The sequence below is a fragment of the Lampetra planeri genome, unplaced genomic scaffold (genome assembly GCF_965212315.1).
Source record: "Lampetra planeri unplaced genomic scaffold, kcLamPlan1.2.h2 scaffold_846, whole genome shotgun sequence".
Taxonomy (NCBI): domain Eukaryota; kingdom Metazoa; phylum Chordata; class Hyperoartia; order Petromyzontiformes; family Petromyzontidae; genus Lampetra; species Lampetra planeri.
This window is the reverse complement of record NW_027615668.1, coordinates 5,993-22,483: the sequence shown is the minus strand read 5'-3', so window position 1 is coordinate 22,483 and position 16,491 is coordinate 5,993. Positions and strand designations below refer to the sequence as shown.

The following is a 16,491-nucleotide window of genomic DNA, read 5'->3' as shown; positions in this document are numbered from 1 at the left end:
GCCTCGTTGAGTTTTCCCGATGGCTGTAACAGGACTATTCCCAAGAGAATATCTGATCTACCAACAGGAAAAATTGGAAAATGTGGTGATATGCGACCTTTGATAAATAACAAATGCTCAGCTGGGCCCTGTTGCAAAACGCAGGTTTAGGGAAAAAGTCATATTTGTTTTACTAAGGGCGACGTCCACCCGAAGAGGAAACCAGAAACGTTTCAAAAAAAGTTTTCTGCAAACGGAATGGTCTCACGACCACACAAAACCACTGAAAACATTGCAGTACACATGCCAGGCTCGTGAGCGAAGCCGTAACGCTGCCACGGAAATGCAAAACATAGAACAGAGAATAAGACATGACACATAAAACCGGCGTACACGATGTAAACAAACACACAAAGAAGATGGCGGAGAATATCAATATAGCTAGAAAAGAGACAGTTGTGTGGACTGACGAAAAGCGATATTACGACTGCAGCAAAACATCCATATGCTGTTGTGGATACATGTAAACTCGTCTCCGTGTGGACATGGCCTAATCCTAATCTGCCTTTCTACCCGTTCCCTTTCTTTTCCCCCAACCCTGGTTCGGTTAGGGTTAAGTGTAAGACAGGATGGCTGGTGAATAAACAACACAACACAAACATCAGACACATGTGTTGAATTCCCCTAAATTCAGGGAAGGCTACATCGTTTTATTTGAATGTTTATTAATAGGTCAATAGTCAGCCAAGCGTCCAAGCGTACAACAAGTTACTCTTTAGCTTTTGCTTTGTTTCACGTTCTGGACATAAAAGGAATACCGATAGGAAAAATTAACTTTGAACAATAATGAAAACAACAACAAAAAATATTTACATACTGCATTATAAATATGTCAAATGTACATCATTATACACAAGTACCAAAGATGGTCGTTTTGTGTTGCAACCAAACAGAAGTATCTTAAAAAAATCCCTACACAAAAACAACAAGCAACATATCAAAAACGGGTTGTTGGTCAAGTGGGCTGTTCAAACGGATTCTCATGGAGGAATTTGACTTTGGATAAAAGCATTCAACTGACATACAATGCTTTATGTAGAAGTTGGAGGAAAACAGGAAGGTGTTAAACGTAATTTCAAATATGCAAAGTATATAAAATAGTACAGTATGTAAAATAATGTTTGGGTGATCTCAAAGTGGGTTGTCTCAGTAATCCCTTGGACACTGACCAGTATTCAGTGTAAGTGTATCAAGTCATGTATTAGCAATAAGGCCAGTACTACTGTAAAGTTCAAGTGTTTTTGTTGTTTTTTTTTTGCGAGGGAAATACATTTATTTCTTTCTGCTAGTTAGAAGACAGTGTTTTAGAAGTGTCACAGTCTTTCCTGGAAGCCACTCATGGTGTCACAGTTGGTTGTACACAGAAAAGAACCGGAGGAGAGGTGTGTAGGGAACCACAAAGAGAACTACACACACGTTAGGTTCCAGAAAATATTCATTTGAATTAGTACGTACTTGCCCAACTGCAGGAGAAGTAGTAAATGGACAGGACAGATCTTCCCAAAACCAGGAGTTTGGTCGGGGACGTGTGTTAATTTGCACAGTGGTGAACTCGAGTGAGCTAGGCTAACAATCACCTATCACTACACCCCTATGCTAAGCTAAGCTAACGCCTTACTCACTCCAGCTCTGCGCCTTCACAGCCGACTCAGAAATATTCTCCGTTTTCTGTGGGCTATGAAAAAAAAGAACACTGTAAAGGAATAAAGCCATGTAGAGAAAGTACCAAATTAATAACTGTTCTGTAATCATATGTCCTCCCACTGTCCATACAACTTTAAATCTTGAAACAGTAGCATAATGTAGGGGAAAGTAGGGGAAATGCACTGTGGATGTTGTGCCACCATCAATTATATCCAAGGTTAACTTTCTTCAGGAATGAACCTGATCAGCTGATACACTTGATTACTGTACAGTTGTATTGATACAAAAAATGTTAAAGTAGTAGTCTCATCTCAGTCACTCATTGCTTTCCTTTAATTCCCTCGTCTTTAGGCTGACTGGTTCACTGGATGGAGAAGGGGCACATAGGTCGTTTTTTTTTTTTTTGAGGGATGTCAGGGAAAGATCACTACTATAAAAAAAAGAAAAACAAAACAATGGTCTGTACATTAAAACACAGTTATATCTCCAAGTCTTCATTGTAGACTTTTGTCTCTGTGTCCTCCCAACTCTTTATGAACAGGAATGCCCGGTTGCCCTCTGCTGCTCATGGTCACAGACGAAGATGTAAGCATAAAAGTATTGTACAATATGTACGTGTACACACACACACACACACACAGTACCATATATGGCATACTTCATAGCAATGACAGAGGAGATGCCTTTGAAAGTACCAATTCGACAGCCTTTGGCCCCAGAAGATGAACACATATTCCAGTACACTTGTGGTTGGAAATTGTGCAAATCCTTGTCAAATCATTCTCAACACAATCTAGCCAATCCAAGGGAAAGCGGTTCAACAGACACCATAACAGTACAATTCCACTCTTTGGATTCAACCTTTTAATTTGAATGAATTCTGATTGAAGGGGCACACAGCCATGATGCTCAATGGCTATAAAACATGCCCCTTAATTCCACGGACGCTTTCACTGAAGGATCAAAATGAGGACGGTGAGGGAAATGACTTGCTTTTGCCCAGTAGGAATGTTGCAATCACCTCCTTCAGAATGAGCTAAACTCATTTTCCTGTGAATTAAGTATCTCGATCACTTGGACTCTTTAACCATAATTGCTTTGCCTTTTCTATATGAATTGTTGGTCAGGAGTTTGATAGCTGTGCTGAAGACATTCATATTACTCGACAGCCACATGAGACATTTAGTTTCTTTCCCACAAGTGTTTTCTGCCACATGCCAAACTATTTCTCACAGTTTCATATTCTGACAGCGCGGCTCGAAAAGGAAGAATTTAAAGGAACTTTCACATTCACGCTCATTATAAAATCAGTTCACGCTGCAGAAGGGGAAGACTGAAAAGGAAATGTTCAGGCATTAAGGAAATGCTTGTTGTAGGGTAGGTATGAATGCAAAAGTAAGTCATTTGTTTGGTTGACACTTAAAAAAAACATCTTTAAAGCTGATCATGATAGAAAAACATAGAACAACACATTATGTACATACACACAGCCACTCCTTTTAGCGTAGTGGAATATCAACAATCAGTCCATTGCTCCTGACGTCTCGACATCGGTACATCTGAGTTACACACTACTGAAGCAGAGGAGGGCGCAATAGGATGAGACGGGTGCTTTTTTTTTGTGTGTGCTGCTAATTTCCACCTCCTACATGATGCTGATTGCTGCGGTTGAGCTCGCACTGGGCGTTGTTGTTGATGTTGGGGTTGCGGCGGCTCATGTTGGGTGTGGGCACGGAGGTCAGGCTGCTTGTATCATTGGGGCAACCGTGTTGAAGTAAGATATCAGCGCACTCCTGGCTCCCCGCTCGCCGGGCATAAGATAGCGGTGTTTGTCCACGAGCATCCCGACTCTTCACGTCGACTCCGTACTGTGGAAGGAAGTAAAATAGTTATTACTGTTTAGGGAGTTCACGGTTGTAGTTATACAAATCTGTTTGGAACATTATCTGCCATGTTTATTGTAGTTCTCGTTCATTTAGAACCAAGTATTTTTAGGTCAACGAAACGTGTCAGAGAAGTTCTTGTTCTTGCAACAGATGTTCTGTCAAACAAATTTACTAAGAGCACATAGGCGCATTTTGGACACGTGCTTGTAGACAGCAAAACAAAACCAGTACACACAGAATAAAGAATAAAAAATAAAACTGGCTCATTGTAAACTCATGCAGAGACTAGGAGAGATAAACTCTTTGAGATGTCAGCCTGAGGCGTCAGTTTTATGACTTTACTGTTTAGTCTTTGATGGGCTTTGTTGCCCAGACATGAAATGGCAACAATTCATCCCGTTAAGACTCAAAGCCAGCGGAGCTCACTCACCCAGATCAGCAGCTGTGTGATGACCACATTGGCCATGGCGCAGGAGAGGTGCAGGGCTGTGCGTCCGTCTCCATCCCCGTAGGTCTCATTAACCTCCTCCTTGGTGCCGTGGGCCAGCAGCACCACCACCAACCTCAGGTCATCCTCCACCACTGCCCGAAGCAGCTGCTGTCCCAGGGGCACGTCCGACTGGGGCAGTCCCACCAGGAACAGTTTCTGCTCGTACTTGGCTCGGATCCAGCGTTCCTTCTCCTCCCTGGGGTAGAAGAAGATGACAGACGCGACTGCAGGTCAGGCAGGGTGAAACATGGTGGACATAAAACCAGCAACTTAGCACCTAAGTTAGAGAATGTTCAGTGCCTAACACAATTCAGAGGCAGTGATCTAAGGATGAAAACGTGTCAGAGGAAGAATGCAGACACACAAGGGAGGAATTACGGTAATAGGCTCATGTAAAGTGACATTTCTAAATGATTAGAGAACAAGTAAGTCACTCGTCTCTACTATCATAGTGGGAAAGTCTGTAGAGATGAGAGAATGCCAAAGGGTGTGACGCTTTAGGCAATATTCCATTTTCAAGTGATTACGGTCGACAGCGAGACGGTTAGACCCTGGCCAGCTTTCTAAAGGTTACACATCTTGAACAGCATGTCTGCGGCGGACAATGCAGGAAGAAGGGGGACATATTTTTATCAGCGCTGGCGGCTGTCAGTCTGAATTGGTTGAATCCCCGATCCCACAAAAGAGGCAGAGGGTCTCAGAGCCCCCGGTCTCCCTTGGGGTGGCTGGGCTCAGAGTCAGATCGATGGGGCTGAATGGTGGCCAGAGAGGGACGGTGGGACGTGGGGGGTCCTCCACGCCAGCCGGCAGCAGAGAATAGAGGACTGAAGGAAGGCGCCGTCGTCTATCGCTGGGCAGAATTCTATCTATTGCTCTCCATCTTGACCCCCCGTTTCATTCTTTGCTCACATATAAACTGTCCAAATAAGAAAGAAAGAAAAAAAATCAATATCAATATACGAATGAGTGAGCATGCCCAGCGTGGCACTAACCCTGTGACCCTGTCAGCCGGTGTGATAAGAGGAGCAGAAAGAGACTGTTGTTTGGATGTGTGGTGACTGACAGAAAGGAGAAGGCTTGTATGGAGAAGTTAAAACGGCGACGCTGGCTGGAGCGACAAGACTCCCGTGGGAATCTCTATCCACAGGCCAGGACTTCAAAGCATGTTCAAACTGACAATCTAATTCACTTTTATTATTCCAGCGTGATCATTTATTCATTCATTTATGCATTAGAGCTAATAAGACAGACACCAGCGGGCTACTCCGCTGTCTCTTTCCGCTCATGGCAGAGTGCTGAGGCCAAAGCCTGGACGTTCAGCTTTTGACCACAATAGAAAAACATCATTGAATTATTAGTTTTCTTTAACTTTCTGACATGTCAACATTGTCTTTGGCACTATTTTTATTTTATATAACAGTGAGCAAGATAAGCACTGTGGTATCTAGACAATATGGACAAATCTCCGGGAACTAATACTTATTTTGATGAAACTTTGCAGCACCTATGAAGAATTGTGCCCATTTTTACTGTGCTGGTCTGGTGGAGTCGGTGCAGTATTACAGCTGGACTGCACGGTGCTTTGAATGTACTTACTGCAAATAATTACTAAACATGTCCTGAAAACAATGATCATGCTGTGAAAACTGGAGAAACCTTTCCTTCCTCTCTACGTAGATACTAAAATAGATACCAGTCTTGCTTTATCAATTATTTGGTGAAACAACGGCCTCTGAATGATTCTGTTCAATTATAGCTTGACTTCTTTTACTGTGCGGAGAGAAAGACATATTTTTTTTCTAAGAAGAGTAGCTACGCACAGGAAATCAGATTCAATAATACGATTCAAATATGAGATTGTTTTAAATGCACGGCTCAAAAATTTTCAGTTCGAAATGGCATGGAAGCCCTTTATTCGTGCATAAGCACATAATGATTAACTAGAAACGTGCTACTGGAAGCTCATAAAGCAGCTTATCCTCTATCTTAAAACAGCCCCGAGCATATGGTTACATTTTTTGTTAGGAACTCCGAGAAGACGTGGAGAATAATGTGCTAGTCGTCACTAAACCATAGGAAAATCTTTTCTTAAGGATGACGGTATTGTGTGACCAACAATACAGCCCTAATGGCAGGCAATAGCAGCGGCGCAGAGTTTTATGGTGTAAGACCTCCATCAATCCCTGCTCAGTCATTATGTGCGGACAAGCCTGTTAGCAAATCAATTGGCCTTAGAACTCGTGGACTCGCTTAGAACAGGAAGAGGCCAACCACCCCCCACCACCACCACCACTACCACCACACCCCTTCTACAGTGAGAAAGTTTGGTTTTCCGTAAAGGAAGTATGTCTAAAATGTCCATAACATACAGTGAATGGTAAAACCAAACATTTGGGTGGTTTAATTTAGTTAAAACTAGCCAGAGAGCTGTTGTTTGACGTTTGCAGCGGAAAGAGACCATGAATGAGATGCTGAATGTGCGGGGAGCCCAGTGAATTGATATGAGCTAAATGAGGCAGAAAGTTAGCACCAAGATGTGAAACAAAAAGGCTGAAGAGAGCCATTAAGAGGACGTCAACATCTCAGAAAGGAGCCCCGAGGACACTTTGTTAGTCACAGCTACAAAATAATCTGTGCAGACCTGCAGGAAAAGGACTCGCCTGCTGCTGATGTTAAACTCTGAATTCGACCGCAGTCTTTAAACGAAATATTGAAAGAAACAAAGAACAGCAGCCAGGCAGTGGTTTTCAAGAAAAAAATTCATGAGCTTCTGCTTGAAAGATATAGTGTGAAAGGAAGTGAAATGGTAATCCTGCCTCTGTCTTTTGTTTGAAATAGAAAAACAATCCAAACATCGGTTGGGTTCAGTCAGTAAGGGGTTGGGGGGGTGGGGAGGTGGGGTTCTGAGACCTTTGAAAAGGACACTTCCTCACCACAGGAGGAAGAAAAATAAAATCAGCAGATTTAGCATGTCAAAGCACCAGAGCAGAGTAGAAGAAGAGGTGGAGAGGAGTATTTGAGGGGAGGGGGATATGCAGGACTGCTGCTGGTGTCTCTGATACACACGACCAGGCAACAAGGCCCAGTGGTCGGAATATTAATGAAAAAATACTTATCGTATGAACATTTCAGGACATGTGCAGATGACATATCTCGTAAAGAACTGACGTTTTCATCCATCAAACAGGTGTGAAGGACTCAAACAGCCACCGGTCACTTCAGTCTGGTGTGTTGAAGCTGTGCTTTCCTCCACCTGCCTCCTCAATAGACACAGACCACTATAGTGGTCATGTCCTTAGGTTCTACAAAGCAGCTGCCAGCATAGACTCTATGTAGACATGTGGAGAGAAAGCAAGAGTAAGTAAAGATACTTTTTACTCTCTCCATATGTTCCTTTCTAAAACTTGTTTTCTGGTGACAATTCTTGAGCTGTGGTCGTGAACTGAAGTCCACCGTGTGGTGGGTCTGCTTACGTCAGTTACAGTCACCTGTGTTTGCGAAAGGTTGCGATGGAAACGGTTAAAATGCCTGGACGGGAGTCCACAAAGCAACTGGTCACGTCTTCTCATTGTAAGGTCGTCACATCACCACCTCTGCTCTTGGCTGAATTGCAGACATGAGACATATTTTTTGGCCCAGAAACGCTGAGATGTTACATACCTGTGGTTAGAAGAGAACAATGACAACATTTTTTTTCCTCTGGAGACTTTAGCTCAGGCCCCAACAGACAGCAATGTCTCCTCCCTTGAGCACATACTTGTTCTAAATTTCTCTGTTGCTCCGGGGACAGAGGGGGAGCGCAGACATCCCAATAAAAATGCCTTCAGTCTTTTTTCAGCTCAAAACACACAGTGTTTTCTTTGCCGTAACATTCCTCTGCCCGTCGCACGGCAGATGATCGGTGTTTGACTTTCTTTGGGGAAACTTAATTTGAAAGACAACATGGAAAACATGAAACGTTACTGGGACTTAAGTGGGACAGGGATTCCTGTCCAGAGCTGGTGTCCCCTTTCATTTGTCCACTCAGAGCCCACCTAGATAAAGGCAGCTTTAACAGTAGACCGTCTGAGAAAAAGGCCTCTTTTATAATTCTATTAGCGCCCGCTCCCTTCAAACCTCTGTTGAGCAATGGATCCTGACCCTGACTTAATTAAGTGGCAAATGGCGGAATGATTCTCCTAAACCCGGCCCACAGAGTCAAGAACACATGACTGAATTCAAATAAAGAGGGACAAACAAGGATAATTAGTCAAGCCTGAAAGACAAAAGTGAACGGGAATTTATAGGAAGGGAAACTGAGACGGAGGAGGTGGAGTCGGTGGTGAAGTAGCCACAGGGAAAAAAAGGTGCATAGGAAGAGGAGGATGTCCGTCCCACTACTTGCCCATCTTTCAAACACATACTGAGTCCTCCTAAACAATCAAAGGCTCTCAGGCTCCTCCTCCTCCTCTTCCCTCTCCTCCACATTCACTGCGTACACATCAAATAGAGCCAGTGAAGGGGAGAAATGGTGGTGATGGTGGTGGTGCTGGAGGGGGGGCTGGTGCCTTAGAGCTTGACCAGGCTGAACAGACCTCACAGTGGGAGTGGGCAACTTGTATAGGACCAATTCCCATACAGCCGGCAGCTTCATTTCCACACACACAGAGGGAAAAGAGTGAGGAGGACAGAGAGGGAGTGAGGGCAGTAGCAAAAAAAGAAGACAGAGAGGGGGCCATGAGGGAAGGGACAGAGATAAAAAAAGAAGAAGAAGAAGAAGAAGCAGCAGACAACAGGGAATGAATGCTGGGCCCCCAAAGCATCAAAGGTTGCTAAGGGCAAGAAATGAAGGAGCAGCACAGTAAACGCTGCAGCCAAAGTGCTAAATACGCCCCCCTACGGTCCAGCGGGTACAGTGTCGACATGGAGCGCTCCTTTATACCAATAACAGGTGCAAACACATGAAGACAAACAGTCTTATTAGTTGGGTAGACGCCACTTTGACTCACACTGGAACAATTCTGACCAGAACTGAGCAGGTCGTCGCGTTGAGCCGTACAGGGCGGGGGGGCATGAGGAGAGCATCTGGGTGCCGAAGGCAGGCAGAAGGATGAGTTGAATATATTGTGACATTAATGAGGTTGTCAGGCTCCTCATGATGGAGTGGCTGTGTTTTTGTGCCAGCAAGACTAACACCCTTAAATGCTCATGCTGTTAACCCCTGCTGAACCCCCGGCACACATACAAAGCTGAGGGGACGATAATACGTGCCCCTCTTTTTGCCATTTAAAATTCACATGGCGGGACTATTTCTTAAGCTTGGACAAGAGCTGTTCTTGATTTGTAATGCAAATATTATGTGAGTCCTCCTTCACCTGGCTCAGTCACCCTGCGGCATGTGGGCAATTAGCGGCGATGGTCGCACTTCTCCCACACCGGGCTAATTACTGACCTGTGGGTTTCATTTAGACAGAGCGAGAGAGGACATGGGAAGACCCAGGCATTCATTTGTCTTAATTAATTACTCTTCCTCCGTGAGGGCTCCTGGCAAAGCTGGCGATTCTAAAAGCCCTTCTGAGGTTACTTCCTCTAACCTGTGAGTAGCCCTGCAGCTTTGCTCACTGTTTCCGGAACATATGTGAAGGACAGAGGCCGCGGCGGACAAATGCCGTCACGGGTCTAATCGCCATCAGCGGCAGCGTTGTAAACAGAGACACTGGGACTGAAGGGGTTAAAACAGGCAGCAGTTTGAAGACGTTAGTGGTGTGATTCATTTTTATTACCACACAGCCCCTGCAGGCGGCAGGAGTGGCAAATTATTTCTGAAACAAAGTGGAGGGCTCTCATCAGACCTATTACCTGCCTGTGGCCGAGGGCAGAGCGGAGCCTGCAGAGGGTGACAGTGAGAGAGGTGTGCGTCGGTGAGGGATAGCCGTCCACATCCGTCCATGCTCCAGGACATCACACACACACACACCATACACACACCATACACACACACACACAGCACCCTAAATGAGAACTGGTGTCTGTATGTGTGGTTTTGTGTGTTTGTGGCAGCAGATGATAAAGTTGCTCGCTGCACCTCCCCCTCTCCGCATCACTCAAAAGAGTGCGCGCTGTTTTCTGTCACGAACATGCCAAGCAATTAGAGGTGATGTGCAAGACACGACGACTCAAAGGTGCTAATTAAAGATCAACTCCCCTCCAATATGCTGACTGCCACAGTACACCGTCCCCACTTATTCATTGTGGCGGATTTATCTTCAGTCTGGCCTTTAAATTCTTCTGCAGGCTGCAAACGCAGTCTGACACCCAAGTATATATGCATGGAAACAAACATGCATCCCATTACGTTGGCTGTAATCAGTCTGATGTACACCAGTAATCCTGGTCCTGCTGCACGGATCTGAGTACGACAAATCTAGATATTGTGTTCGTTCGATCTAGTATATCATAAGCTAAACCAATCTTGTGGATGAATGCATTTTAGTTAAATCTCCAAAATGCAAGAGGTAAAACTAGTCTTGCAGGAGACATTCAATCAGACACAGAGTTGATATTCAAGTAGTTACTGAATCGTTTAGATTAGGTGTCACTAATGTTTAGTGGGAGTCGGGATGCGAGTACCGCCTGCCAAGGTGCCATCACAAAGCTGCTACATGTCACCGACGTGACACAATTAAAGTCCTCTCATATGTGCGCAGCTCAAGCTGACGGAAGGACAGCGCAGTGAGGATTTATGGTGTGGAAAAATAAGAGAAGTACGTCCCGTTAAATAGGTTATAATTCATCATGACGATAAAGCAAAAATCATTTCATTCCAACGTTTATTCATTATTCAAAGAATCACCAGCGTCTCAGCACCACATACGACTTTCAGCTGCTGTTTTTGTATGATTAGTTATGCCGCAGATAAGATTTATTGTTTGACAGAGAAAAATAATGGAGATGCCGCTGCGGGATAAGATCGGATTTTTTAGACAATGAAGAACCTTTGTGCCCGAGGCGACACCGGACTGACATCAGCAGGGAGAGGAATCAACATCAATAATCTTTCATCAAGCCTACAGTGAAGCACTTTAGCACAGATACCAGTCAATAAATAACTGTAGGCCATCATTCAGTCCTGAACTGGCCAGAGAGCGACGGAGGAATTCAAGAGGAGACTAGACGGGAATGGAGAACGCAAACGAAACAAGATGAGATCATCATCAAAGCAATGGAAGACGGTACGAGAAGAAATGGTGTGTACTACACATCCAGATTCCAGTGATTCAGTGACGTTCATCCTAATGCAGGTGTGTGTACAGAAAATATTGGACTTTAAATTTATTTTGTGTAGCTTTGGACAGAATGTCATCAGATCGAAAAACAAAGGGGACATAAATACATAAATCGTAACATTTCACACACATTCATCCACCATTTCATTGTTTGCTAGTGAAGGATGTTGCTCGTGTCATGTCGGCTTCTTTTATATCCTGTGAGCTGGTTTTTGTGTATGAAATCTATGAGGAGGAGCTGCACAGATGAAAATGTTCTGTTTTTTTCTAAATGTTCGGATGTCGTTGGACATTTGAAATAAATAGTGGTAGGGAAATATAAACATGATAACAAGAAATGGTATTTCAGCCCAGAAGATCTGTACTGTCTTCAACAAAATCTGTTCCGATGATTCACAGCATCATTTCAGTGCAAACAACTGGTTCACTTTCAATTGTATGTTGTATCTATTGATTAGTTTATATGATTTTATAAACAACTGTAAGTCACATACGTTTTCTGAACAGTTGAAAAGTCCAACTTTTGGATTTGCGTAGTTATGATCGTACATTCACAACCACAGACACTTTCTTTGTCCACAGTGAAAATAGAAACAGCTTAATCAACTATACAACAAAAAGCAGTGTGACTAAGGTACAAAGTAGTTTGTTATAAAACAGTTCAGACCCTCCAGACAGTCTCCACTTTGACATACAGGAGCGATGACCCCAACCTGTGTGATGGATACGTGACAAGTGGGGTTGGGGCCTGAGGGCCTGGCTCTCGAGTGGAGTTTAGCCATAATGGTGTGCTTAATTACCTGCACAGCCACCCAGCAGGTCATTAGTCAGACCAGGACGCAAGGTCTCACCTGTCACCAGGAGATAAACAATCCCCCACAAGATCTGGCTTCCTCAGAGGGGAAAAGAACAGATAAGGGGCTACGATGCAAAATTAACAGATACTAAAAAAAAAGTAGTCTGTCTAAAGACTGGAACCTGAATGTCACGTAAGAAGCTTGGTGGATTTAAAGTGAAGGATGTCACAGACAATTATGAATTATGGTTCAAGTCAAGCCATTGGACTGACAAGACGACGGAGAGGGAATATTGGACAGAAAGATGCTAGGATGCTAGCATCAGTGTTTACTTCAAGTGGCAGCATCTGAAAGCATTTGGCTCTTGTTACCGCAGCAACTCGGACAAGGTAAGCATCATTTTTCACCACTTTTACGGTCAAAAATATCCTTGTGGTCAGTTCAGTTCGATCTTCGCACATGAAAGTTCCTTTCCGAGAGCTGGGTCGGATCAGAGTTGTTGCCGTTTGCAGAGGGACTGTGTTACTGCGAGGCCTAGTTACATTTCATTCCATTTACGCCGTAAAGACTATAACCTAGATCATAACCTAGACCGTACCTTAGACCGTACCCTAGATCATAACCTAGACCGTACCTTAGACCGTACCCTAGATCATAACCTAGACCGTACCTTAGACCGTACCCTAGATCATAACCTAGACCGTACCTTAGACCGTGCCCTAGATCATAACCTAGACCGTACCCTAGATCATAACCTAGACCGTACCTTAGACCGTACCCTAGATCATAACCTAGACCGTACCTTAGACCGTACCCTAGATCATAACCTAGACCGTACCTTAGACCGTACCCTAGATCATAACCTAGACCGTACCTTAGACCGTACCCTAGATCATAACCTAGACCGTACCTTAGACTGTACCCTAGATCATAACCTAGACTGTACCCTAAGCCATACCCTAGGCTGTACAATACCCTTGGCCGTTCGGCAACTCTTCAACATGAACCCTACCCCACAGGTATGCCGCTGATTTGATGCAGAAGCATAAACTGGGTTTATGAGCTAATACAGAGACAAAAGAGCTGGATCCTCCAGTAATCATCTCCTATTGCTTCTTTGAGTTACTTTTGAGGGGGAAGCTCACCTGGTGCTGTCGTTGCCTGGCTTGCTGTATCCCTCCAGGGCCCCCTCCCACACGCTGTTGGCCATTGAGTTACCGATGGCTGTCATCACCATACTGAGCTCCACCGGCCAGTCGTCCAAGTCTAAGGAGCGCACGCGAGACAGGTGGGTGCCGAGGTTCCTGTGGATGCCTGAGCACTCGATGCACATGAGGGCACCCAGATTCAAACTCGCCCAATCTGGGTCTGTGCGAGAGAAGAAGAGAAAACATCATGACTTTGGAGAAAGAAGAATTAAGAAGAGAGATTTTATCCATCAGACCCGATAGGGTTTCTGTCTGTAGTGGAAAAAGCCAATCTCATCTTAAATCTCTTACTTTGACAGCACATATTGGATCAGTACAGGATTTTTTATACCAACACTGGATATTTCAGGAGATCAAATGATTCTTTGAATCAGGTAACCATTGATTTTGACTGAGTCGTCTTCATGTCGGCACAATAAAGTTCTTGAATCTCTACTCAGGAGACTATCTCATTCTTGAGGTCATGTTATTCAGAATGCAATAATACAAACTGTACAAACACATATTTATTTTAAGGAATTTTTCATCCACCTTGACTTCTTTCTTTACCAAAAGTGTGTGCACAGAATTATACTCACTGGCTGCATCACAGTCCACACAGAAGCTGTTCCCCCGCACGTTTCGTATGGACTGAATGGCCATCGCATCACTTTGGCTGCCTAACCGCGACTGTAAGAGAAGAGGGAGTGAATAGGAATGAATAAATGTAAGAATAAGAGAAGGAAAACACTTAGAACTGGACTTAGCTCTCACACAGCCAGCAGAGAATTTTTCTTCTTTGGAAAATATGAATATGAAAATGAGGCTGAGTCTCCCCAGTATGCTGACACAAGCTGTGTTCTATCTCTGATGTCTGTCGGTTGTAATAAGAGATCCCCCACACTGCCGTGCACCTGTCTGACAACCTCCCACATGTGACAGCTTGAAGAGAGGGAGGAGGGGGAGGGCGTGATGGAGGTTGGAAGGAGGAAGAGATATAAGGCAGGAGACAGTTGGATGACAAATGCAGACCCTGTCCGGTTCTACTGTACCTTGTTCTTGATGCTCTCACACGACTGCAGGCTGGCGAAGATTTGGCTCTCTATCGCTTGAACCCAGAGTTCCCTTTCCTCATATGTGGACGCTTCAAAGTTCCACGTCTGACCCGTCAGCGACACAATGATGAACTCAAAGGAGTCCTCTTGCTCTGGAAGAACAGGAGCGACCACACATTAGTCGTGTCATTTTAAAAATGGCTTTCCTCAAAGAGACGTCTGTCTGGGTGCAGATGTTCTGGAAAGAGCTCGGCTCCTTTGAGCGTCACATCTGGATGCTGGGACATCAGCACCTGTCACTGCTGCAGTCAGTTGGAGCAGCACGCGCCGGTGGTGCAGTCTGACTCTGCAAGTCGGCGTCACAGCTCGGTGGCTGAGGCCCGCCTGCCTGTGCACCGATCTCACAACGGAATGGGAACACTGTTCAACTCAGCACATTGAAGTGATTTTTCTGGCACCTTCTGTGCTCAGCTGTTTTGTTTGCAGACGTCTCAAAATGACACAGACACATTTTTTAATTTCCGTCTGTTGTGTTGTGTTGTTCATTGTCTGTTGTGAACGACGGCTACAACTATCGAGCGCTGTCAATGCTAAAACCTTCAGAATCATCAAAAGTCAGTCAAATTGTCTTTATCTGCATTTATGGGCAAGTTTCTGTGTCGAAATCCGTGGACTAACTGGTTACATCACAGTCTATGAAGAAGAAAATTGTGTTTTGTTGGACAGCCAATTCTTTAGATTAGTTTATTCTTTTAACCCTCTGAACCCAAAAGGTTTATTTCACTGTTTTTTACTGTTGTTAAGTTAAAAAACCCACACAACCATGGCTAGAAATACGGAGAGCTCCAAATGTCTGTGTGTTGTGCTCAGTTAATACCACAAATAATACAAATGAAACATGAGCAACAAAGAATTTTAGAAATATGAAATCAATATTTTAAGTGCCCGTAAATGTAAACACTGTACATATTGACACAGCTACTAAGATAAAAGCTGGACATTTAAACTTGCAGTTATTTTTCAGGCCAAGGTTTTGTTGAATTTGTGTTCTTTGGTGGTGTCAGCTGGCTCCGTCTCCTGTATGCCGGGACTGCTTATTTTTCCTGACAATAGGCAAGACACACACCGACGATCGTCTGAAAGAAATTCTGAGGACACGCCCACGTCGATGACTCTTTGTAACATAAAAACACGTCTTGTAAGAGTCTCTCTCCGGACGGTTAGGACTGTTAACTCATTTGCATCATGAAACTTGAATTTGCTTCAAATCCATGAATTGTCAGTGCTGAACTGGATTTTCACGTCCACGTTCCACGTTTAACTAAGATTTATGAAAATGTCACCTGTCACTTTCAAACAAGAGGTCTGACACAACATATGCTGGAACACTTGCTGCTGTGCCTCCGCTGTTCAGGAGCCACTCGTTCACTGTACGGTACGACGTGGAACAGCTACGGTCGCTCATGCTTCACATGCTTCAGCTCATAGCCAAATGATTTGTAATTACCTAATTATGTCTACGCAAATAGTCGTCTCATTAACATAAGCCATGTTTGGAGCACTGCAGGCAAGTAGACACGGGGGAAATGTCTTTCCTGTGCAGCTTGGTGCCTGGAAATAGTTACCAATATGCTATCAGTGCTTTATTAATTACTAAAAGTCTTGTAATGTAATTAACAATTGATCCCCCCCCCCCAAAAAAAAAGATTGTCAATGCATGAATCTATTTAGACCTCCACTAAAATTGAGGACATAACTATGAGATTTAAAATGACAGCTGGTTATCAGACACATCTAATCAAAGAAATCACTACAGTTCCATGTGTAATCATTTTACCCTCCTCGGCGCCAAACGACGCTCTGTGCTGTTAAATGACAGGACACCTGACGGATGTAACCGTCCCCGTGCTCGGGTGAGAGCAGGAGGAAAGCAATAATCCAATTAGCTCGACACCAACTTCAATTATCTGATTCAGTTCACGAAATCGACTACAGGTCACAGAGAATCAATGATAGACTGGGAAACCTCTTTATATAGAACTACAGCAGAAACAACTTTATGTGTGCGGATATGTGTGTATGTCTGTGGGTGTGGGTGTGTGTGTGTGGGGGGGGGCATTTGAAGGTA

General features: G+C 44.1%; 1 protein-coding gene across 1 annotated transcript; it reads right to left on the bottom strand.

Moving 5' to 3' along the window:
* Positions 1 to 3,314: 3,314 nt before the first annotated feature.
* LOC144742076 (arf-GAP with GTPase, ANK repeat and PH domain-containing protein 3-like) lies at positions 3,315 to 14,515 on the bottom strand (the record flags this gene model as incomplete). The annotated part of the gene is made up of 5 exons (XM_078624581.1): positions 3,315 to 3,551; positions 4,000 to 4,255; positions 13,267 to 13,489; positions 13,908 to 13,998; positions 14,361 to 14,515. Coding segments are annotated over 5 exons (962 nt in total), but the record flags the coding sequence as incomplete, so codon positions are not given.
* Positions 14,516 to 16,491: the final 1,976 nt, after the last annotated feature.